Source organism: Vicugna pacos, chromosome 1 (assembly GCF_048564905.1).
Source record: "Vicugna pacos chromosome 1, VicPac4, whole genome shotgun sequence".
In the NCBI taxonomy this organism is placed as follows: Eukaryota; Metazoa; Chordata; class Mammalia; order Artiodactyla; family Camelidae; genus Vicugna; species Vicugna pacos.
In genome coordinates this window covers 124,452,340-124,475,277 of record NC_132987.1, presented here as the reverse complement: position 1 = coordinate 124,475,277, position 22,938 = coordinate 124,452,340, and the positions used below count along the sequence as shown (strand labels likewise).

General features: G+C 55.7%; 2 protein-coding genes across 2 annotated transcripts in view; both read right to left on the bottom strand.

Moving 5' to 3' along the window:
• Window positions 1-1,345: 1,345 nt before the first annotated feature.
• Window positions 1,346-16,769, bottom strand: LOC102526435 (pericentrin). Its single transcript, XM_072970645.1, has 9 exons — window positions 13,146-16,769; window positions 12,324-12,426; window positions 11,454-11,612; window positions 7,049-7,144; window positions 6,153-6,385; window positions 4,986-5,059; window positions 3,965-4,088; window positions 2,175-2,278; window positions 1,346-1,762 (listed from the first exon to the last, which is right to left on the bottom strand). Exons 1-9 carry the CDS (start codon window positions 13,154-13,156, stop codon window positions 1,719-1,721), a joined length of 948 nt encoding a protein of 315 aa, XP_072826746.1. The 5' UTR covers window positions 13,157-16,769; the 3' UTR covers window positions 1,346-1,718.
• Window positions 16,746-22,938, bottom strand: part of PCNT (pericentrin) — a 76,132-nt gene continuing 69,939 nt past the window's right edge. The window contains exons 36-41 of the mRNA XM_072970887.1: window positions 21,694-21,888; window positions 20,834-21,007; window positions 20,008-20,203; window positions 18,805-19,027; window positions 18,421-18,571; window positions 16,746-17,426 (exon numbers count right to left, since the gene is read on the bottom strand). Coding sequence (XP_072826988.1) covers window positions 16,746-17,426; window positions 18,421-18,571; window positions 18,805-19,027; window positions 20,008-20,203; window positions 20,834-21,007; window positions 21,694-21,888 — 1,620 coding nt within the window. The remainder of the gene's footprint in view (window positions 17,427-18,420; window positions 18,572-18,804; window positions 19,028-20,007; window positions 20,204-20,833; window positions 21,008-21,693; window positions 21,889-22,938) is intronic.

The window sequence follows — 22,938 nt, the reverse complement described above, 5'->3', positions numbered from 1 at the left end:
CCCAGCCATCGTCACACCCAGGAAGATGACCACCACGTCCCCTAACAATTCAGTACACGTTCAGATTCACCCAGTTACTCCCAGAAATGTATTTACAGCTGTTTCCCTCCAATTTAGGAACTAAGTTTCACAGATGCACTGATTTTGACTCCTTAGATTCTTTCAGCGTAGAACACAAGGCTTCTAACTTTTGTTTTCTAACACTGTTGATTTGGTGAAATCCAGCCAGTTTCCTAAAGAACGCCCTGTCTGTCTCTGTCCTCGTGGTTTCGCGTCACCTGCTCCTCCATCTGTAAACTGGGAGCGTGCCGCAGGAGCCGCCGGCAGAGTGGACCTGCCAGGCCCTGTGCTGTTGGGAGTCCCACTCCCCTGAACGTCACCTTAGTTTAGGACCTGCCACTGAGCCTGACCAGAAGTGATTACTTTGCGGGGGCTGCAGAGTTGGAGGTTCTCTGATTGTATCGTCCCCTCTGGCTTGTCAGCTAGTGCTTTACCGTGAAGAACTTCCCTCATCAGCAAGTGTGACCCGCATTCTCCCATGAAAACTGGGGAATGTCTCTTTCTTTTTAATTATCAACCCCCAGGGTAACGAGCTGGCGTCATGGTCACGTCCACTAGTGGCTTTAAATAAGCCCTCCTTCCCTCATTAGCTTGAGACTGGTGCATGTGGAATTCCGTTTCTGCCGCACTTGACAACCAACCTCAGTCATCATTCCTCCGGATGTGGAAAGTGAGAGACAGTTCTCGGGTCCCTCCTCCAGAGGCCCATCAAGATTTCGGCTCCAGCAGCGTCAAGCAGCAGAATGCAGGCCTCGGTGGAAACAGGGAAGGTTGTAGACAGCGACCCCGGCAGTGTGACTGCGAGGCAGAAGACGTAGACTTGCACCATGTTGTAGGTTGAGAGAAAATATCTCCCCAAAATACGTAATGGTGGTTTAGAAAAAAGGAGCTTAATGTTAAAACCAAGCACAGCAGAGTAAATGTCATGTTCAAGGGTCCCAGAAACACACCGAGACACTTACTAATACTACGTGGCAGACAGACTTCTGGGCAAAGGGTGCCGAGTAGATACTACCACGTGGCACGAGTGGGATGAGCAAAATGCAGAAGGCCACGGCATGAGAAGTAAATACACGGTGACAGCAGCTCACAAAAGCGGAATAAACCAGTCACGATTAACCGGCGCACAAGTGGCCGTTTGTCTTACCAGGTGAAGAATGCTTTCAGTGCCACTGAAAATTTTTGAATTGCAGGAGTTTAACATAAATTCTAAGTCTATGTTTTATTTTTTTGCCAGTGATAAAGGAAACTGGATAAACTAAAAAACACAAGGGCTATTCACAAATACAAGAAGGCTTTAATTTTATTATCTCTTTTTGTTTGTTTATGTTTTTGTTCTTAAACCAAGTTTCCACCAGTGCACTTTAAGAAAATAAACATCAGGAAGCCATCCCCTGCTCACCCTCCATGGAGGTGGCCAGGGTGGCTCTGCCGACACAGAACCGGCCAGCTGCCTGTCACTCATGAGCACGTGGCGACCCCTCCAAGTCAAGAAAGCTAAAACGCACTGAAATTACATAGAAAATACTCCATTTGGCTTTGTAACAGCATGAAGATGAGGACACCTAGGGGCTGGCACCTCGGACATGTGCCACACATGAGCGTTCCTCAGAAAATCAATATAGAATGATCACAGGTCGGAGCCACAAGGATTTTATTCACTGTTTCGTCTTCTGGTAGCAGGGTTTCTTTGAAGTAGAATCTAAATACAAATAGAAATGAGGTAGCAATTTGTCAGAAGTCTTTTAGGAAGAATTTCCCAATTTTAAAATGCTAACACTGAATTAACTTATTTTTGGTAAAAATAAGAATTACAATTAAAACACACAGTGTTAGTTTAAGGGAGGATTAAGACCCACTGGACAAACTCCATCCCGGCTGAAACACCATCTTCACGTTCACTGAGAGAGAGAGAGAGACCTGGCTGGTGCCCAAGCAGCTCCAACCCCGCCACAGCGCGTCCTGAAGGCACCTCCGACACTCGTCACCCATCTTCCGGTCCCACCTGTGATGGCTGGTCAGCCAGACTGAAACTAGCCGGCCACTAGCAGTCCTCCTCACACTGCACACTCCTGGACCAGTGAGACTATTTCAGAAAACAGGACTTTCAGTACCTGGTGGGACGCCTCCTAGTCTTTGCTGGATGATTTCTAAATGATGAATATATTCCGTCAAGGAATGTTCCGGATCTTGAGAAGCAGTCAGGGATCTTTCTGATCTGGAATTCAGAAATGAAATGGATCTTGATACAGATGAACCACACCAAGAAACAAACAGAATTGAGCTCAGCAGATGGTCTGAATGCAGTGAGTGCAGACGGCAGTGGCGCTGGGGAAACGGGGAAAAGCAGGTGGCTGGTACCTCCATATTTCTTATTTACCACAAAAGAAAGGCTTTTTTAAAAAGATGCTACACAGTGCTTTAAAAACCAACTTCTATACAACGTCTTCGAGTTAAAACAAGTAAAAACTACCATATATTATTTACTTCACTGAATCTTCAAGTAGGGATCTATTACCCCCACCGGATTCTGCCCCGTGTCCCTAAGACCCACACCTCTGTGCCCTGTGCGGCGCCCCTCCCTGACCAGCACAAACTGTCCCACTGCCTGGCCCCTCGCTCCTGGCCTCCAGCTGGGCCCAGGGAGCCCCGTCTGCATCACTGTTCGCTTTCTCTCCAGGGCAGGGAGTGGTTCTTAAGCATCCACGAGAAAGAGGCCTGGGCCTCATCTGTTCTTTCAAAGCAATCGCCAACCCGGGCCCCAGGGAGCCACAACCAGAGAACAGACTCACGCTGCTGCGGCCCCTGCCTTACTCTGGGACCAACACCATCAACATGCATCACCCTGAGGAGCACAGACTCTGCTGGGACACCGTCAGCAGAGACGCACGGTGAGCGGGGACCCCGGCCTGCTCAGAGACGGCTCCTGGCTGCCAGGGCCGCCATGGCTGCGGCTTCTCCCATCAGGGCGGGGCCGCCCAAGGCTGGCTCGCTCTTACCACGCAGCTCGTACAGAATGGCCACCATCACCAGAGGCCAGCATCTCATCCCTGCTGGCCTGATGGTGGAGCTGGAGGACGCATTTCCCTCCAACAAGCTCCCTTTAGAACCCTGGGGGAGCACACGCAGAGATCAGAGCCGATGCGCTGGCGGGAGCCTCTGCGTGCGCTTGCAACACCACAAACAAATGGGCGTTTCTGTTCACCTCAAGGGAAGGTTCCAAATATTGGAAAAGTCCGAGTTGAAAGAATTAAATAAATGATTCATCATCATATTCAAGCGTCTGGTAGGATGATTTGTGTCATTTACGTGGTTCGATCTGGAGAGTCACGTCTTCCACGAGCAGCACTGGGATGAGAAGTCTCATCACGATGAAGACAGTGAAGGGTCAGCCCCGCACCAACAGGCCACACCAGACCACTGCATGACCCCAGGGCCTCAGAATGTGACAGTGACACCAACCACAGCCCAGACCATCAAAGCCATCAGGGAAGACTTTCTTCACAGCAATTTTTACACAAAATTACATCCTACAATCTAACCAACAAGTCCCCTTAATTATATTTTCATTGATAATGGGTTTTCCCCCAAATACGTTATGGATGTTTAACCTTACCACTGTAACATCTCAATTGCCAAGTGGATCATAAGTCTAAAGATACATCACATGTGCAATAAAATCCCAAATTCCAAAGAAAAGAGATCATGTGAAGTTCACACTAAGGCCTTGCACGTGTGTGTGTACATGTGGGGGTTCATGTGTGCCTGGGCACCCCCACAAACTGCCCAGGACACACACCTCCATGGACGGCCTTGTCTCTGCAGACGGGCTCCCACCGACGGCTACGCCCGAGGCCCCGTTCATTCTTGCACTGGAAAAGTAGCCAAAGGCACCACAACTCACCTTTCCCTCCTGCGTGGGGAGGCTTTTGCCACAGGGTCCCTGGCGTGGCTGGAGGACACGTCCCGGGTCGGTGGGGACTCGCTGGCGTCGGGTGAGGACTGCTGCCGCTGCGGCACCGGGGGTCCTTCCCCCAGAATTATTTAACAAGAAAGGGGTTGAGAAAAGAGATGCCAGATGCACTTAGTAAGAAGACCCACCCACCAAAATTTTAAATTTATGAGCTTTTAAGAGTGTGCATGGCAAGTTCAAAACATGTTAAGAGTCCCTGTTATGAAAGTTATATTTTAAAAACCTCTACAAGAAACCTGAGTTTTGATCACCTGCATTTCATTCCTACAAGGCCGGCCCTGACCCCTGGTGTGTGGGCAGTTCCCGGAGGAGCGCCCCGTGCCCTGAGGGAGGAGCCTTGAGGAGTAGGGGGGCGGAACCTGGGGACCGCCGGTGCCCGGAGGAGGTGGGGGCGAGCGGCAGGCAGGCAAACTCCCCTGCAGGCCTATGAAGCAGTGTGATTTCAAGTGTGATAACTCACACGTGGACATCAAAGCTGACCGGCACGGGTCGGGAAGCCCTGAAGGTTGGCAGGGCCCAGGCGTGCGGCCCTGCACTGAGTGGGAGGTTCTCTGTGCAAGGCTGCCCCTGGGGGGAGCCTGTGTGATGGGGCAGCAGACAACAGGAGACGAGATGGGGCTGAGGCAGAGGAGGCAGCGATGCCCCCACAGAGAGGTGCACAGGTGAAGTAGCATTTCACTCAGTTTTGGAGAAAAAGGACTTTTTATTGAAGAAAATAAGTTATTAAAATATTTAGCATTTCTACCTTCAATCCTCTTTGCGCTCCTCTGAGCCACTTTTATTCCCCAGCGTGAACTGTAGGAACTTGTGCTCGTTCCCAGAATAAAAACCATTTCCCTTCAAAAGCCCTGTCTCTGGCTGACTTTCTGATTCTTCACTGCGTGTCACTGATCCCCCTGGGCCCTGAGGTCAGACGGGCATTCAGGAGGCGCTGCGGGTGTGGAGGACGTACCTGCACGCGCCCAACCAGGCGCCACGGCTCCTCTCCCGTCTACTTGTTGCCATTTCTTAACCAAAAAGCGTAACCTCCAAAAAAAGAAAAACACTGAAAACCAGAGCGAAACAGGAGTGAAAAGAGCCATGCAGATCCGGACGTGACCTGACTCCCAGCGTGGGAGCACAGTCAGGTCACCAACGCACCTGCCGGGCTCAGGACAGCAGGGGAAACGGAGACCCTGGCCCTCCAGGTGTTCACTCCTGGTGCCAGGAGGTGTGCCATGTGGGGGCCCCTCTCCTCGACGTCCCCTCCCCGGTGGCTCCCCCTCAGCCCAGCTGCCTCTGAGCCCCACGGCCCCAGGAATGCCACTGCTCCATGCTGGTGGGAAGATGGGAGGCAGGTTTGGGATGGATGGAGCAAGAGACAGAAGGACAGGCAGGTGGGTGGTGGCCTGAGGCCAGGAGAACCAGGAGGGAGGGTATACGTGGCTCCCACCCCCACGGGTGGGCGGGTGGACCAGATACAGCAATGGGAGTCCTGCTGCCCCTTCCTGCAGCCAGGCAAGCATGGCCTGGAGGACCACAGGGTGGACACAGCTGCACGGTTCTTAGTGGAACAGTTTTAGAAAAACAACCAATTTAAAAATTGTAAAATAAAATAGATTTTCACCACTGTTACTTCTGAAATAGTCAAAATCCCCCATCACACCAGGGAGTCCCATCCCCACTCCACAATGGCACCCTGTGCAAATAAGGACGGGGACGGGCAGGGCTGCATCGGGGGGCTTGGGGGCGAGGGCCCCCCACACACTTTGTGTCCGCAGTGGAGGCTGGGCCTTGCCCATGCCAAGCACACACCTGCTGGACCACATCTTCTTGGCAATGCCCCACCTTGTAACGCAGGATTGACTAAAATGAGGGAAACTGAAGTGTACCGAAAGGCAACGCAGCTTAAACTTGATCAACGTGCCTGTTGTCACAAGGAACCCCATTAAGGGTAAGGCTTTGTGTCACAAAAACTCTCTCCATTTGAGAAGGTGCAGTTTTGCACAACGTGGCTTCCAGAGACAAGGATCATGGACTTTAAGGCCTCAAGTGTCACCCATCTCAGAGGAGAACACAACTGCAGCATTTCCCAGACGACAACGACCTAACGCGGAAGACGGGCACGTGCCTCCGATACCTGAGGACTGCGATCACCACTCGGACGGCCGTGCGGAACTTCGTGAGCGGGCGGGAGGCCGCAGTGCCCCTCTCCGCTTTGGAAGGGAACACTCCCAAGTGAGCGATCATGGACAGCGTCTCCTGCTCAGAGTCCTGGAACCCGCCGATCAGCAGCAGGAGGTACTTCTTCTGATAGATCAGGGCTTTCCTAAAGCTCTCTGCTCGCAGATAGCGCAGGTACAGTTTTTCCATCTCAAAGGGAAAAACAGTGAAGCTTAAGCACGGAACAAGGCCGTCTGGCATGTACAGCACCCTCATGCCGGGTGCCTTTTCCTCGGGGATCACAGGATCAGCCCACACGACATCTGCACCCACAGACAGCCCTGCTGTTCAAGGCTCGATCCTGTTTACCAGACAATACGCACAGACCAACGTCCCTTCACCCGCGAAGGCCCCGCAAACCTAACCACGAAGTCAGGTCCAAACCGGGGGTGGCGTCGGGGCGTGGGGAGCCGGCAGAAACCTGGATCACAGGCCGAGGCGGGTGTCCGGGTCCTAACACAGACATTCCCTCAAGAGAGGCCCACAGCCCATGCCTCAGTGTCGGAGATGCGGAGGGTGAGCGGCTGGTCAGACCGTCTCACTATCATCTGGGGACTCGAGGCATCACAGCTTTCTCCCTTAACCCAGGATTTCAGAAGCACCACGGGGAGCGTGGGGACTGCCGGGCAGTGAAAACACGTGCAGGGCACTGTGGTGGACACGGGTCCTCGCACACTTGCCCAGACCCGCAGAACGTACAGCCCCAAGAGCAGCCCGCTGTGAACAGGGCATGCAGGTCTGTGGACTGGACACACCGTGGGAGGAGGGGTGGTCAGTCTGCACACCCCCCACCACACTTAGGCTCGGTCTCACCTTGGCTACTTCCGGCGTGGGCAGAGCTGGGTCTGGGGGTCGTGCTGAGCTGGGCGAGACTGTCCTGTCCTGCCTCCACACAGACCTGTCCGACCTCTGCAATGACCACAGACAGCATGTCCACACCGCCGCTCCCGTGACAGCATCTCAAGAGAAGCCGCTCAGAGCAGAGCGGTGCCCCCAGCCTGGAGCCAGACCCCGCCGGCTGCACCTCCCGCCCTGGCCCCGGCCAGCCTCTCCTCAGTGGTGTCCCGGCTGCTACGTGGTTACTAGCCAGACCACCCACACGCAGGGGGCTGCTGCGCACTGCTAACTGAAGTGTGGCTGCACAGAAAGCGTATTTTCACTAAAAACAAGACCCCTAATATTTGTGAAGTCACCCTGAATACAAAGCATTGAGCATATTAAACACTCAGAGCTCCCTGGTCCTAGAAATGCTGACCCCTGGCAGATGCAAACAGCTCTGCTCCAGGGCCATCGAAGCCCACACCTGGACCCCTGAGTGAGGGCACCACACCTGGACCCCCGTGGGCGGGCCCCACATGGCAGCCACACGTCCAAGGGCCAGGCACCGGGCAGAGAGGGCAGCGTGAGCAGCCATGTGTCCCAACATCAGTGGCACAGCCTGGACCCCATGCTGTGCAGAGCACCCCTGGGGACACACAACAGAAAGAGAAGGACCCACGGTGAGGGGCCATGGATGCCGCCCACCAGAGACAGCCAGGACCCGCCTGTCACTGTGGCCATGTGGTCAGTGGCCTCAAGGCAGCCTGGCTGTGCTGGCCACGACTCCAGGGCAGGGCTAGGAAGAAGGAGGTGCAGAGCAAGGTGATCCCCGATGAGGCAGAGGGAAAGAGCCACACTCTCCTGGTTCTAACAACAGTGTGGTCTCCTCTGGAAAGAGACACCAGCACAGATGTCATCTTGGACACAAAGAAGGAAACATTCCACCTGCCTTCGGGCTGCACATCACAAACACGTACCCCGTGCCTCCTTACATTTCACAGGAAGGACAAAGGTGTTTGGGTGACCACGCTTTAGCTCACACAGGGTGCCCTGAACAAGGAGCCTCAAAACACTTCCCGGAGCAGCTTCCAGAGACGCAGACAGGGCTCTCGTCAAGATGAAAACGTTCCGTCCGGGAGCAGACCCTGGCTCTACCTTGTGGCTGGGCCCAACGTCACCAGCACAGAAGCCCCTTCACCTCCCACAGAGCCTCACAACAGACAAGGTGGGACTGGGTGGAGCCGAAAAGACACACAGACCCAGAGCTGCACCAGGACATCAACTCTATCCTCTCGGTCCTGACAGACCAGCAGGGACAAGGCCCAAATGTCCCCAAGGACCAACTGGACTCAGCTGCCCTTTACAGGGCCCTCTGCCCGACAGTTCCAGAAACTCCTTCTGAAAGAGAAAACACTGGTGCAGCCAGTCTTGCTGGTGAATTTCAACAATATTTAAGGAAGAAACAAATACCAGCTCTACATAATCTCCTTCAGAAAACAGACAAGGAGGGAACAGCCCCAGCTCACTTCAGAAGGCCAAAGCCAGGCAGAGACAACGAGAAGAAGCCCTCCAGGCTAACGCCCCTCACGGAGCCAGACAGAAACGCTCGACAGAACGTAAGCAAATCGAACGCAGCAGTACCTAGAAAGAGTAATCCATCATGACCCAGTCGGGTTCTTCCTGGGGCCACGGGAAACTCCACGTGACCCACCACAGGAAGAGATGACCAGGAAGCACCTCATCATCACGTCGACAGATGCAGAAAAAAGCCTGACAAGTGTCAATGTCCATCGTGACAAAACGTCTCAGCAAACCAGGAACAGAAGGGGCGTCTTCACACTGATCCGAGGGCATCTGCCTTGGTGAAGACGGAGGCTCCACCGGGGATGGGAGCTGCATGTCCCCCTCCAGCCTGGGGAGGCCCAGCCAGTGCAACAGGAATGAGAAAGAAATCAAAGGTATGCAGACTGGAAAGAAGGACATAAACCCCCTTTCAAGAGCATATGACAAGACTGTCTATGGAGAAAATCCTACAAAAAGGCTCAGGGGACTAACTAAAACATGAGGCTAGCAAGGCTGCAGGACACAAGCTCAGCCTATGAGCAGCAGTCACACCTCCGACACGAGCCGCAAACAACTGGGAAACAAATACCTGAAAACTGCCATTTACTATGGCCCCCCAAGTGAAATATTTGTGTAACAATGTAATGAAACAGTTACAGGATCTGCAGGCTAATGGCTACAACACATTTAAGAAAGGAATTTTAGAAGATCCAACTACATGGAGCGACACGCCAAGCACTCGGATCAGGAGGCGCAAGTAGTTAAGTTTAGATACAGTTACAGACGTCAATTCCTGCCCCAATTTTTAATAACAGCGTTACTGAGATAATTCACACACCATATAATTTATCCTCTTACAGTGTGAAACTGAACTCATTTCCAGTCTGTTCACATCACCCGATTTCAACGCCCGAGGTGCTGCAGCCCAGCAGTGGCTCCTGGCACCCCCGCCAGCCGCTGGCCGGGCCCTTCCTGTCGACCGGGTCCGGCCCCCTCTGCTGTCGGCACGTTCCCAAGGCTCGTCCACCCTATAGCGTCCGTCAGTCCTTAGCTGCTTTTCATGGCCAAGTAGCATTCCATTCATGGGTATACTGTATTTTACCACACACTCCTCAGTGAATGGACATCTGGGTTATCCCCACATTTGAATGAGGACTCACGGGGACAGGAAAGCTTACGAGCAAGGTCTTACGTGGACACACATGTATTTTCACTTGTGAGTAAACACCAGAGTTGGGGCTGGGGTGAGACAGCAGCCCCACAACTCCGAGGACCTGCCAGACTGTTGTCCGTTGTGGCCACACCACTTCTCTTCCCAGTCCTCCCCACATCGATCTACAGACTTAACGCAATCCCAGAGTAGCCAGCAAGATCCTAAAATTCATGCTGAAGTACAGAGAGACTACAATAGCCAAACAATTTGAAAAAGAAAAAACCAGAGCACTGCTGGACCCCAACATGCCCATAAATCTATGTCAATCAGGCAGCTGGTGGAGGACAGACATACGGATCAGTGCAACAGAACAGAGGATCCAGACACACACATGTGCACCAACCGGTGACTCCTGACGCAGGAAGAGACAGTTCAGGAGGGGAGGACCATCTGGTCGATGAAGCATGTAGGAGTAACTGGAGACCAATGTGCATGAAAACGGGCCTCAACCCACCCCTCAGGCCACTACAAAAACTAACGCAACGCAGATCGTAAAGTAAAAAGTAAAACTGTGAAACTCCGGGCACGAGCCAAGAACAAGCTGATACGTATGACACCATCAAAATTAAAACCTTCTATTTTGCAAAGGGTCCTGCACAGACAGGACAGCGCAGACCTGGAAAGAAGCATCTGCAGGTCTGACGAGGGAGTCACGCCCAGGCTATTTAAGGAGCTCCCAAACTCAGCAATGAGAACACAAATGATCCAACGTAAGGAAAGGTAGGAGACGTCAATGGGCACCTCACCAAAGAAGACGTAGAAGCCACTTCACACCTATCGGAATGCTGACGTAAAGAGGGAAAACGCCACCAAACACAAAGGTGTGGAGTAGCCAGAACACTCATCAGACCGGTGCCGCCATTCTGGAAATCACCAGTGGTGTCAAAGGCGGAAGTTCACACAAGTTGCCACCAGACCCAGGGAGCCCACTGCTGGGCCTTTACCCAGAGAAGAGAACCCTCCGTCCACACAGCAGTGCGCCTACACAGATGTTTACAGAGGGCCCCTCGTAAGCTGGGTGCATTCGTGCCAGGTGGAGCCACACGACAAAGAACAGGTCTGAGCCATGGCCCACGGCCACCCATGGACCTCAAATGCTTTACAGAGAAGTGAAGGTGCCCCCAGGCCCCAGCCCTGTGGTCCCACTCACAGACGTTCAGGAAAACCGGCAGCAGAGCACAGGGGGGCCAGGGGCCGGAGGCTGGGGGCCGGGCGGGACCGCCTCGCATGCTCTGCCAGCATGGTGGCTTCACGGTGAGCAAAGCTCAAACACCATCGTGCCAGCAAGAGGCAGGTTTAACTGGATGTAAATTTAAAAACAAGTTTTAAAAGATTTCATTACAAAAAAAAAGAGCAATTCACAAACAAAAAGGCTGAATATAAATAGAAAGAAAAATTGAGACATTCCAGAGAAAATGTCTATCAAAATACACAACCAGGAAAACTAATTGTTTTCATTAGGTGAAGGTCAAACAAAACTCTCATTTCATCAGCTTATTCAATTCCTAGTCAAAGTTTCCTCTCATGAGCAAGTATCGAGCACTGCCTCGGGGCAAGCGTCACGCACGAGAGTCCGAACACAGCATGAAACCCGGCCGCGGCCAGCGGGCCCGGCACCCGTACCTTGCGCGCACAGCCCCGGGGGGGCCTCTCCAGCTGGGACAGTGCCCGGCGCAGCTCTGCCTTCTCCCGGGTCACCGCGCTGAGAGCTCTGGTCAGGGACTCATTGTCCTTCAGCAGGACGTCCACCAGCTGGACCTGCAGCTCTGCCGCTGTTTTCTTCTTAAGGAGAAAAAAAGTCCATGTATGAGGATTCTCTTTTAAAAGGCACGCACGCTATTCATGGCTTTTACTGTTGGCTATTTTCAGGGATTACAATTTTAAATATGTTTGGGCTTGGTGGGAGCTTGTGGGGCTAGGCAGAGTCCACCTCGGGGACGTGAAATAATAAAAACCATCAAACCACCAAACCGCATTTCTTCTCAATCCTCTATGAAATAAACTCTGCACAAAACTGGGCCGCGCGAACAAAGTACTCCTGTTACAAAACGGCCCTCTTTCTTTGTTCCAGAAGCACTGCTGGCAGAGGCTGTACGTGACAGGTGGCCGGCAAGAGCGTGTCCCTCCCCGAGGGTCCCCCGGGACAGGCCCATTCCCTCTGGTCAGCCACCGGCAGGCGTGGGACACTGAGGAGGCACTGGAACCCACCAGACAGGAGGGCAAGATGCACCAGGCCAGCTGAGGGTGCTCTGTGCACGCAGGTGGGTCAGAGGGAGAGCGGGCTCCGCTCCCCACTGCCCGCTGCTTATTGGGCACTCACAGCAGCAGCCAGGACCCAAAGCCCTCCGGACGCAGCAGACGGGCAGCTGGTTTCCAGCCCAGGGTCTCGACAGTGCACTGAATGGCCCCCCCGGAGGCAAACCACAGAAGAGGCAGGCTCGAAGGCGGGCAGGCAAGCAGGCGGGCGACAATGAACAAGAAAGCTGGACTCACCCGGCAGGAGCTGGAGGCGCCCAGTTCAGACTTCAGTGTCTCCAGCGTGTGCAGCAAAGACGCCACCGCCTTCTCGTTCGATGACGTCCAGTCACCGATGGTCCTGGGGAAGCACATGACACTCACGAGGGGCACATGGGTCCAGCCAACAGGCGGGCACCCAGCAGGCCCTCCAAGTGATGGCGGCACCGAGGGGCAGGTGGTCCCGGGGTAGGCAGTCTGGTGAGCCCAGAAACCTCCAGCGGCTGACCGCCGACCCCAGGGCTCCCTCAGTGTGCCCCCCCCCAGCTCTCTGCAGGACTCTGCGTCTGTTACCAAAATGCCGCCCAAGGCGAGGCTTCACTGCTCCATTAACCAAATCCAGTGCAGACTGGAGAGCTGTGCTAGCTGAGTGTCCGTGTGCCCAGAAAAGGGCACACGGGACGAATGCTATCGTGAGTAATTTCTGTCCATGCCAAACGGCAGGGTCTCGGCTCCTCACCCAGGCAGACGCGTCCCCCTGGGGCGCAGACACGGGCGCCACCTCAACCTAGTGGCTGGGGCAGAGGGGTGGGGCCGGCCTTGGACTGGACCCTCTGGGCGGTGAGCAGTGGTAAAGGGCAGGGGAGAACTGCTCTGAAAGGAACCTGTATTTCCTGTTACACTAGAATGCAAGAGACACAGTTTCATCAGCATCTTCCCCGAGTTCACCCTCACACGCGGGCAGAGAAATGGAGTCCATTTTATGGAAACATGGATCTGAAATCAAAGACACGCCCCGAAGCCAGGCTTCTTCCTGACATCAGCGGCGCTGACCCGCCGTCGCAGTCCCGGGAGGCCCACCTGTCCACCATCTGGCTGATGAAGCTGGTCAGGAGCCCGGCCGCGCAGAGCAGCTGCTGCCGCACCTTCTCCAGGCCCAGCTGCTGCTCCCGCAGGCGCTCGGCCTCCGCCTCTGTCTCGGCCGCCCCCGCCGCCTCCGGGGGGCAGGGCCGCGCCCCCGCCTGCTGCTCCCTCAGTGTCCGCTGCAGCTGCTGGATCTTGTGCTCATCTCGCTGGTGCTGCAGCTCTAATTCCCGCTGAGGGTGACCGAGAAAACCGAAGAGACATCACCCACATGTCCTGGGGCAGAGACCTCGACACACCCCCTCGACATGCTCCCGGCCGGTGCGACCCCTCAGATGGTGGAGCCACACTGCAGGGTCCCCTTCCTTTCTGAGAACCATTAAGCTTTTGCCAGGCCCAAGGTGAGCACCAGGGGACAGAGGAGGGACCCGGGACAAGAACACAAACGTGAGGACGATTCACAGCCCAAGTTCTGGTCCCTCCACCTCAACACATTCACGCAACACAGTGCGCTGTGCATGTGAACGCACACACCCAGCACCGTGCAGCCCAAGTCCTGGGAGGCCCTCTGGCCTCCAAGCCCAACCTCACCAGGTGGAAACAACTCTCTCGTGAGATCCCTCCACTGTGGAGGTGCTGGAGAGCCTGCCAGCCAGGCACCGCTCCCTGCCCCACATCCAGGACCCGAGTCTCTGTGAGGCAGATGGCAGATCACCCAAAGAAACCAGTCCACGGACTGAGAAGTATGCTGAAGACAGCTGAGGCACAGAGAGCATTGGGGCCACTCACAGGGGAGGAGGGCTGGGGTGGGATGGAGACGATGGGCAGGACTGAGCAGGACAGGAAAGGACAGGACAGAGCAGGACCAGGCAGGACAGGGCAGGACAGGATAGGACACGATTGGGCAGGACAGGAGGGCAGGACTGGGCAGGACAGGACAAGACAGGACAGGACCAGGCAGGACAGGATAGGACACGACTGGGCAGGACAGGACAGGGCAGGACAGGGCAGGACCAGCAGGACAGGACACGACTGGGCAGGGCAGGGCAGGATAGGAGACACGACTGGGCAGGGCAGGGCAGGGCAGGACAGGGCAGTACAGGGCAGGGCAGGACAGGGCAGGATAGGGGACACGAGTGGGCAGGGCAGGGCAGGACAGGGCAGGACAAGACAGGACAAGGCAGGGCAGGACAGGACAGGACCGGGCAGGCTGGGTAGGGAGCCCGCTACAGGCCAGCAGGCAGACCCTGCCGGCTTCCAGACCAGCTCCTCCAGCCGCCACATGTGCAGCTCAGACCTGCCCTTTCCCGTATCGTCCCGGTCAGTCCTTGAGCCCCGTGGAGAAACTGGGACCCTCACTTATCCATTTTCCAGATGAGCAAAGTAACAAAGCGAGGGACCGACAGCTTACTTCCATTAGAAAAGATGAAATTGGCCTTACATAACTCTGAGAGGCCTGGCCTCTGTGGCCTGAGAAAGACCCCATAGTCCAGATCAAGTTAACCATCCACAGCAGAAATGCACCGAAAGGACCATGTCGCTTAAAGACACACCCTGAGGTGCATCGTGAAGGACATTTACTGGTTTCACTTAGAAAACGCTTTGTTATTAATTTTTTCAAGCAACTATGTTATCACATAGTTTTACAAAAACAAAGCCAAAAAAAAAAAAAAACCCTAAAATTGAATAAAACAGTTTGGCAGAAGACTCTACATGTGGTTTGGGGCACCCTCTGAGACGCTCGTGAAAACTATAAAGCCCTCTTCCCACACCCAAAACCCGGAACATGCCCTGGGGGCCCCGAGGGCCAGGCCCGCCCGCCTCCTCCCCCCTCCGTCCTGTAACACTGGGGACGCCTCCCGGCCACGCTCTGCCCCCACAAAGACTCCTCCACGCCCAAGCCCTCCAGCTCCTCTGAGGGCTACTTAACAGCACAAAAATCACAGACGGTCGCCGATGCGCCCCAAGGTGAGTGAACCCCGAAAACACCACGACATAAGCCAGAAACAGAAGCCCCCGCCCCCGTAGGGGCCCAGTGATGAGAAACACCCAGAAGAGCAGACCCACAGGGGCAGGAAGTAGGCGGGTGGTGCCAGGGGCTGGAAGGGCCGCACAGGTGCAGGGCTCCATCTGGGGGACGAGCATGTTCTGAAACTGATCATAGTGACGGCTGCACAACGCTTTGAATACAGCAAAAGCCACTGAATTGTGCAGTTTACACTGGTGAACTTGGTGGTGTGTATGAATAATAATGAATATTCATTTCTCAACCATTTCACGGCAGGCTAGCCATTAAAAAGACTGGGCCATTGGTTTTCATTGTGCGTATTAAAAGCTTTTTATAATTTCACAAAACACAGAAATAATAAAGGTGTGTTTTTTGAAGTTTTAAAATAATATTTTTAAAGAGAGCAAAATGTCAATTCATGAGAAGACAGAAGATATACTTCCCTCAGAAGTAAAGGCTTCCACTGACATAAAATATGTTTAAAATTAAGGCCCATGCAAAAAATAAAGGAGGGAACATTTCCAAGCCCATCCTGCAAGGTCAAAATCATCCTAACAACAACAACAAAAAAGCCAAAACCAAAACCAAAAAAACCCCCAAAGCATCACAAAAGACTATAGAACAATACCCCTTACACATATAAACGCAAAGTACAATGAAGTCCTCAGTAAAATACTAGCAAACTGAATCCAGCACAGAGAGAAAAGAACTCACAGCAAACTCAAGTGGGAGTCTGCCAAGAGGGCAAGGACGGCTCGACACGTGAAATCAGCACCAGGTATCGTACCAACAGGAGGGCAAACCATAAATCTCAAGAAAAACTGAAAAACCAAATCCCGTGCTCTCTCGTGACTGAAAACAAAGATAGGAAAGACCGCTAAACCAGAACAGACGGGCACTCCCCTGCTGAAGGTGTCCACAGTCCCACAGCTGCCACCAAACTCGGCGCCAATTTCAGGAATCGGGCTGGATGCTGCCCTCGGCCTGGCGCATGGTGCACCGGGCGTGCCAGCCAGGCGCCGGCAAGGCGACGAGAGAAGGGAACCCTGGTTGGAAAGGAGCAAGTGAAACGGTCTATTCACAAATAACATGCTCTTTTACATGAAAAATCCCGAAGAACCCATTAAAAAACCGGAACTAACAAACCAGTTCAGCAAGCCTGCAGGACGCAAGACAAGGTATAAAAACCACCTGTATCTGCTACACGCTAGCAAACAACTATCTGGAAGTGAAAGTAAAGTCAACTAAACACATAACAGCATCAAAAAGTAATATTTATGAATAAATTTAACAAAAGAAGTACAAAGCTTATCACCTGAAAGGGCCAAAACATCTTTGAAAGAAATTAAAGAAAACCTAAATAAATGGAGAGAACTTCCAACTTCGCGGACAAGAAGACCTAACATTAAGGGGACGGTACTCCCCAAAGCGAACCACAGATCCACGCAACCCTGACCAAATTCCCAGGGGCCTCACTGCAGGGATGGAAAGGCCATCCTCAGGTGCTCATGAAGCGGCCAGGGCCCTGAGCACCCAAACCCACGTGAAAAGCAAAGACGGCGCTCACACACTTCCTGACCTCCAACCTGCTACAAGGCGGCCGTGTTCTGAGGAGGGATGCACGGACACCAGGACAGGCCCCCAGGCCGCAGCGGGCTCACCAGCGTCTCCTTGTCTCTCTGCCACCTCCTCCGCTTGTGCGCGTCCGCTCGGCTGGGCCTCAGCTCCGCTCCTGTCCTCGCGGCCTTGCGTCCTTCCTGCTCTGCCCGTCCCGCGTGCGGCTGCTCTAACTCTGCCTGGCCCCGCACAGGCCTCTCCCGCTCTCTCTCCAGGGTCTGCAGGGCCTCCACGGTGGGCCTCGGCGCGGCACTTACCTCCTGCTCCCTCTCGGCCTCCTGGGCCCGCCGCTGGGCTGTGTCCAGCGCCACCTCCAGCTCCCGCACGCGGGCCCCCTGGCTCTTCAGCTTCTGCAGCAGCGCCTGGTGCGCCTGCTGCGCCTGCTTCTCCTGCGCCCGCCGGCTCAGCCGTTCGGTCAAGAGGCGCTCGTGGTGCAAGGCCTCCGACAACTCCCGTGCCCGGCCCTGCTCGGCCTCCAGGCTCCGCTGCAGCTCGGAGAGGTGGCCGCGCTCCTGGGCCAGCAGCGCCTCGCAGCGTGAGGTCTCGATCTGCAGCTCCTTCCGGAGGTTGTCCTTTGCCGTCTGCTCGTGTTCCAGGGCGACGCACAGCTGGTTACTATGAGCAAACTGCTTCTCCAAAGACGTTCTTAGCTCCTGTGTCATGGAAAAACAGATCAGAAGAATTAAATCAAGGGCAAAAGTGTCTAAACACTTTTCCTGCCCACGTCTGTTTGTGCCCCCAACCCAGCAGGTAAACGTTTGGACGTGATCCCTTGGGTGGGTGAGAGGAGTGTGCTGGCCCCCGACTGTGGGAACCAAGGGCCGGAATGGCAAACAAATTCTGAAAAGCTGCAGACTCAGAGGTGAGAAGGCTGGTTAGCCAAGGACGGGTAAGATCCCCAGAGGGGGGCAACCTGAGACAGGCACAGCCGCCTGAGTCCAGGAAGAATGTTGTAAAGCAGCCGTTTCTCATACGTTCCGCCCTGATAAGCTGTAAGGCTCGCTGGTGCCAACACGAACATGATTTACCAAAACAAGAAGGGTCTTCTGACCTCGAGCCAGACGCTGCCTGTCAACCATAACCCTTGTCATTCTTCTTTGCTGTACAAGACTGTGCAACATAATAAAGCTTCAGAGTAGCCATCAGCTCTCTCCACATACGGTGTGTATGTGTGCATGGTATCGCGACACCGACAGAGTATGTGTGTGGCTCCTCCTGGGACTCTGCCTGCCTTGTTCGCGGTCAAGGCACTTCTGACGGCAGCGTACACGTCCGGGTTCATCTCCCTGCCCTCAACCACAACACCCAGGACTCAGTCATACTCGCCCACCTGTGTCAACCGCAGCTCTGTGCTGGTAAAAGGCAGCCTCGCCGTAACCACTGAACGGTGGTCAGCTTGTCCAGGATCATAAAAGACCGCCAGGTATGGCCACTATGGCTGCCACACAAGGCACCACCACACACGCAGCCTCTGCCACAAGGCTCTGTTGCTGCGTCCACCTTGCAGAAGCAAATGTGCAGAGGTGGTGGGAACTGTGAGCAGCCATGCTGTCCGTCACCAAAGAGGCGCTCTGTGACCTGAAGGTGTGGCCCCCGCACCACCCCGAAGCCTCATCCTCGGGCAGGACCACTGGCTGCAACCCTCACCTCCAGGGTCTTGGCGCTCTGGCCCTCCCTCTGCAGGTACTGCAGCCGCTCCTCGTCCAGCCGGCTCTGCAGGGCCTGCCCCTTCACCCGCTCGCCCTCCAGCTGCTGCAGCGCGTTCGCCAGGTCCTTCTCCTTACTGTCCAGCGCCGACCTGTGTGGGGACAGCACTCTCAGAGGGACATGCGCCAGCACCCGAAGCTCTCAGGCAGGGAAGGCAGGCCCTGCCACCTCCTGGCCCAAGTGCTCGGCCCCCCACGAGCACGTGGGAGCAGAATGCTCCCCACCAAACACAGCAGGAGCCATGCGAGCTCCACTGCTCCTCCTGAGGAGTGGAAGCCAGGGTGGGAAGAGGTGGCGAGGGCAGGCCAGGCAGTGTGGACGCACCTCAGCTGGAGGACCTCCTTCTGCACATCGTTGAGGGACTGCAGCAGCCTTTCGTTGTCCTGTTTGCACTCGCACAGCTCGGACTTTAGGTCCCTGACCGCACTCTGTTCCACCACCAGCAGCTTCCGAACGTGATTTGCTTTCTCCTGCTCTTCGTTCAGGGTTTTCTGCAGATCGCTCGCTATACACTTTTCCTGCTCAACCTTATAGGCCAGTAACTCAACTGAAAAAGAGATTAAACGTGAAACATCATTATTCAGGAGGCTACAGGGAGCTGCAAATGACTTAACAAAATTAAAAGCAGACCAAGGGGACAGGATGTAATCATTTCGGGAGACCATGAAGTTTCCATGACCCAAAAGCGTTGATTCTGCTGAGAGAGGACACGTGGGACACACGCCCTTTGCTCACACCCCCTTGAGCCTTGCCCTCGTGGCTGGTGAGGAGCAAAGAGACACGGGCAGAGAGTGGGCAGGACATCCTCCAGCCTCGCAGGACTTGCAGGTGCAACGCAGCCCCCAGGGCGTGGTCTCCCAGAGGCAGAGTTTGGAGGTGGGCCGAAAAGGGCCTGACCAGGAAAGGCCGCTCAGACCCAACCCTGCCTGGTGCACGGAGAACAGATGCAACCATCCCTGTAGTCACCCCGAAACCCACCTCACCCACCACTCCTACACTGCCTGCCCCCCACCAGGCTTCACTGGAGAACTCTCCCAAAACCAAGGAGGAAATAATCCCATTTCTACAGAGTCCCGTGGAGAACACAGGGGCGGAGACACCGGTCCTCCAGGAGGCTGGCATCCCCCTGACACCAAAACCAGGACCCCCATGAACAAAATGCCAAAGGCTAGCAAATCCAGCCCAGAAACATGCAGCATGAGGCTCCAGGCTGAGGGGTCGTGGCTGGAATGCAGGCCGCCCCAGGACAGAAACGGCCTGTCACCCAGCACTCGGGAGCCCCGCGAGCAGTGGCAAGAACGGGAAGTAGACGGGGAAGAAGAAGAAAATAAAGTACTCTATGCTCACAGATGTGTCTGTGTGAAAACCCCAGAGTCTAAATAAAACACAGAAACTTGCAACAGGGCCCTCAAGCCTCACGTGAGCTTGAGACCCTCATGCAAGTGGCCCCGCGGCGCCCCCAGCGCCGGCCCTGACCGGCACGTGTCCTGTGCTCTGGGGCCTAGGGAGCCCGAGGGCCGTGCGCACCCTGCCTCCGCAGCTGGTGCTCCCGCCGGCTCCCGCGGGCCTCCGTGTTGGTCAGCGCCGCACACAGCTGCTGCAGCTTCTCTTGGTTCTGCAGGTGCGTCATCCGCAGCTGGGCGCGCAGAGCCTGGATCTCTGACAGCAGGCGGCTCCTGTCCGACAGGCGAAGGTGCTCCAAGGACTTCTCCCGCAGCACCCCCTGCAGATGGGGCGGGGAGGGGAGCGGTCAGGGGACATCACAGACATGGCAGGAGAAGGAGGTCCCAAGGGCTGGGGGGCCAGGCAAGAGCAGCCCCTGCTCTGCAAACTCAAGCTCCCAGCATCACTGCCACAGCTCACGGGTCTCAGTCTAGTCCTCGACCAGGGCAAGAGCAGGCTCGCAGGAAGACAAGTGTGACAACTGTGTGGCACGGAACGTGGGCACAGTGGCCCTGGGACCCTCAGATTGCCCCCAGCACCTTGGTCTCGCTTCCTGGGCCTGGTCAATGCCTGGCATCTGGACTCCAGTGCCCTCTCAGTGCAGACCCTCCAACCCTCAGACCCCAGGCTCAGCGCTCACAAGCCAGGGCTGGGCCGCCTGGAATTGGCCTTTTGCTTTCAAGGAAAGGCCAGTTATTTCCAGAACAGAGTGAGGCTGTGAAAGAGGGTCAATCTATAAAGCTTTCCACTTCATGGAATTCACACATAAAAACGCAGCATTATCCTTAGACTGAAGCAGGGTCTGCCCCTCAATCTCCACCACATTCTAAGGTCAGGTGAAACATGGGAACCGAAGCTCCCATCGCCCTCTGTTAGGGGTGGGGGGTTCTGGAGGTCGAGGCTAGCTCACCTGCTCCTGGACCACCTTCTCCAGCCTCTCCAACAGCGTGCTGCAGCCCCCAACATCCGAACCACAGAGTCGGGGCCGCAGCTCAACGTTCAGCATCTCTCGCTCTTTTTCAAAGGCTTCCTGGACAACCTGCAGAAATTCTCCCTTCCAATCGAGGCCCAGGTCAGAAGGTTCCTAAAGTATCAGAACAAGGAGCTCGGTGTTCCTACATACGCATCCTGCAGATCTGACAGAACCTACCCCGACTGAAGAGGGTGCACAAGTGCCCAGGACCAGCTGGGGCACGAGGAGCCAGGGCTGCCCTCGAGGGAGGTGAGACGGGGCAACCCCCACCTAACTGCGCACCAGCCCCGGTCCAGGAGAGGCCAGGGCCCCGGGTGGCAGCAGGGCGTTTGCAGGTGTGTGTGCCGTGCGGGCCGTGAGCGGGCTGGCTGCCCTTTGCCCTCTGCACCCAGTCTGTGCTGCCCACTCCTCGCCCCTGAAGATTGAAGGCTGGCCCACTGTTCCCTCTGCCCCATGGCCTGTTGGCTCCCCTTGCATGGCTTCAGTACCTGGCCATGACCTCTGTGCTGGCCCTCGGCTGCAGCGTGGACACTGAGACCCTGTGGCCTCAGGCCCGGCCTGCATGCCCATCTCCCCATCCCTTCCCTTCCCCGCAGCCTCTCCTGCCCTAACAAGGCCTGGAAGGCGCCGGCATGTGGCTGGAGCCTAGAGAACACAAGTGAGGGGGTGGCTGGCTGGGACACGGCCTCGCTGCCGCCGCTGACCCACCTCTCGTTGCCTTATTCCCACCTTGTGGCCAAGCAGAGCCCTCAAGCTGGCCCAGCCCACTGCTCTTCTTTTACTCAGAATGCCTGTACCTTCTCTCCCTTTCGGGGTGCTGGGGTGGGGTGCCCCCTCGGAGGCGCTGCTGCCTCCAGCAGCCCCCGGCACCCCTGTGGGAGGCGCTCGAGGGGGGTGCTGGGCTCGCCCCTGCTCAGGACGCTGGGCGGTCCACGGCACTCGGACAGAGCCAGGATGTGGTGGCTCTCATCACACACCATCTGCAGCAGGGCCTGGAGTGGACAAACACCGCAGGAATAAGGAAAAGTGGCCTGGACCCTCCTCTCCACCACTGCCCCACTGTCACCAGGCCGCCAGCACGGCTTCTGCACCAGACACCAGAGTCCACTGCTCTATCTGTGAGGTCACCACCGTCAGAGACGAGCAACTGGATCTGAACGAGTCACTTCTGTGTGAGCTGCTCCAACGACAGCCCCCACAATTCAGCCGCCCCACCCACTCCCTCACCGCAGACACTTAAGTTTAGGGACTTTCAGGGCCTTGGGCCAAACTGCACGACCAGGTCAGTAGGATGCCGGGCACCTCTCTGGCTCTCCTGGGACCACAGCTCCACACCAGGAGGTGCCTTGGGGGAGGGCACCAGCAGACAGCACTGGGCCAGCTGCTGACCATGCCAGCCTGCCTGTGCCCCCGTCCCCGCCACAGGGCCTCGACGGGCACACTGGCCATCTGTCCCTCCCAAGGAGGCTGAGAGAAGGCAGCTTCTCTACCCAGAGCTGTCCCCCCAAGAAGCTGGAGCTGGACCCACACAGAGTTCAAAGTACTGGCACCCGGCCTCACTCCACGTGCAGGCACAGATTCACACAAAGGGCACGGCAGGGAGCCACGTGGGGAACATGGCACTAGCAACCAAGGGGCCCACAACCAAGGGCCAGTAAACTAGAGATTCACCTCTAACGGTGCGACCAGAAAAGTGAGACGTTAACATAAAAGTGCTGGACACCAAACTGTGCATCTTGTGTTCTGTGCAAGCAGCTATCTCTAACAGTTTAGGACAACTTCACTTTAGAAACAAGGCATGTGACACGAAACGATGCGAGTCACAGCCCCTGGGGAAGGAGAGAGGCGGGAGCAGCAGCGGGACACCCCCCACCCCTGCCCCGTGCCGCTGCCAGGCCTGTCCGTCCAGAGAGGCCGACGAGACAGCCTGACAGCCGCTGCCCTGGCTGCAGCCAACCGGACACTTTCCACATGGGAACCCCCTTCCTGGATCGCAGCACGAAAAGAAATGCGTCCCAGCAAGAACAGCCGTGACGAGTGAG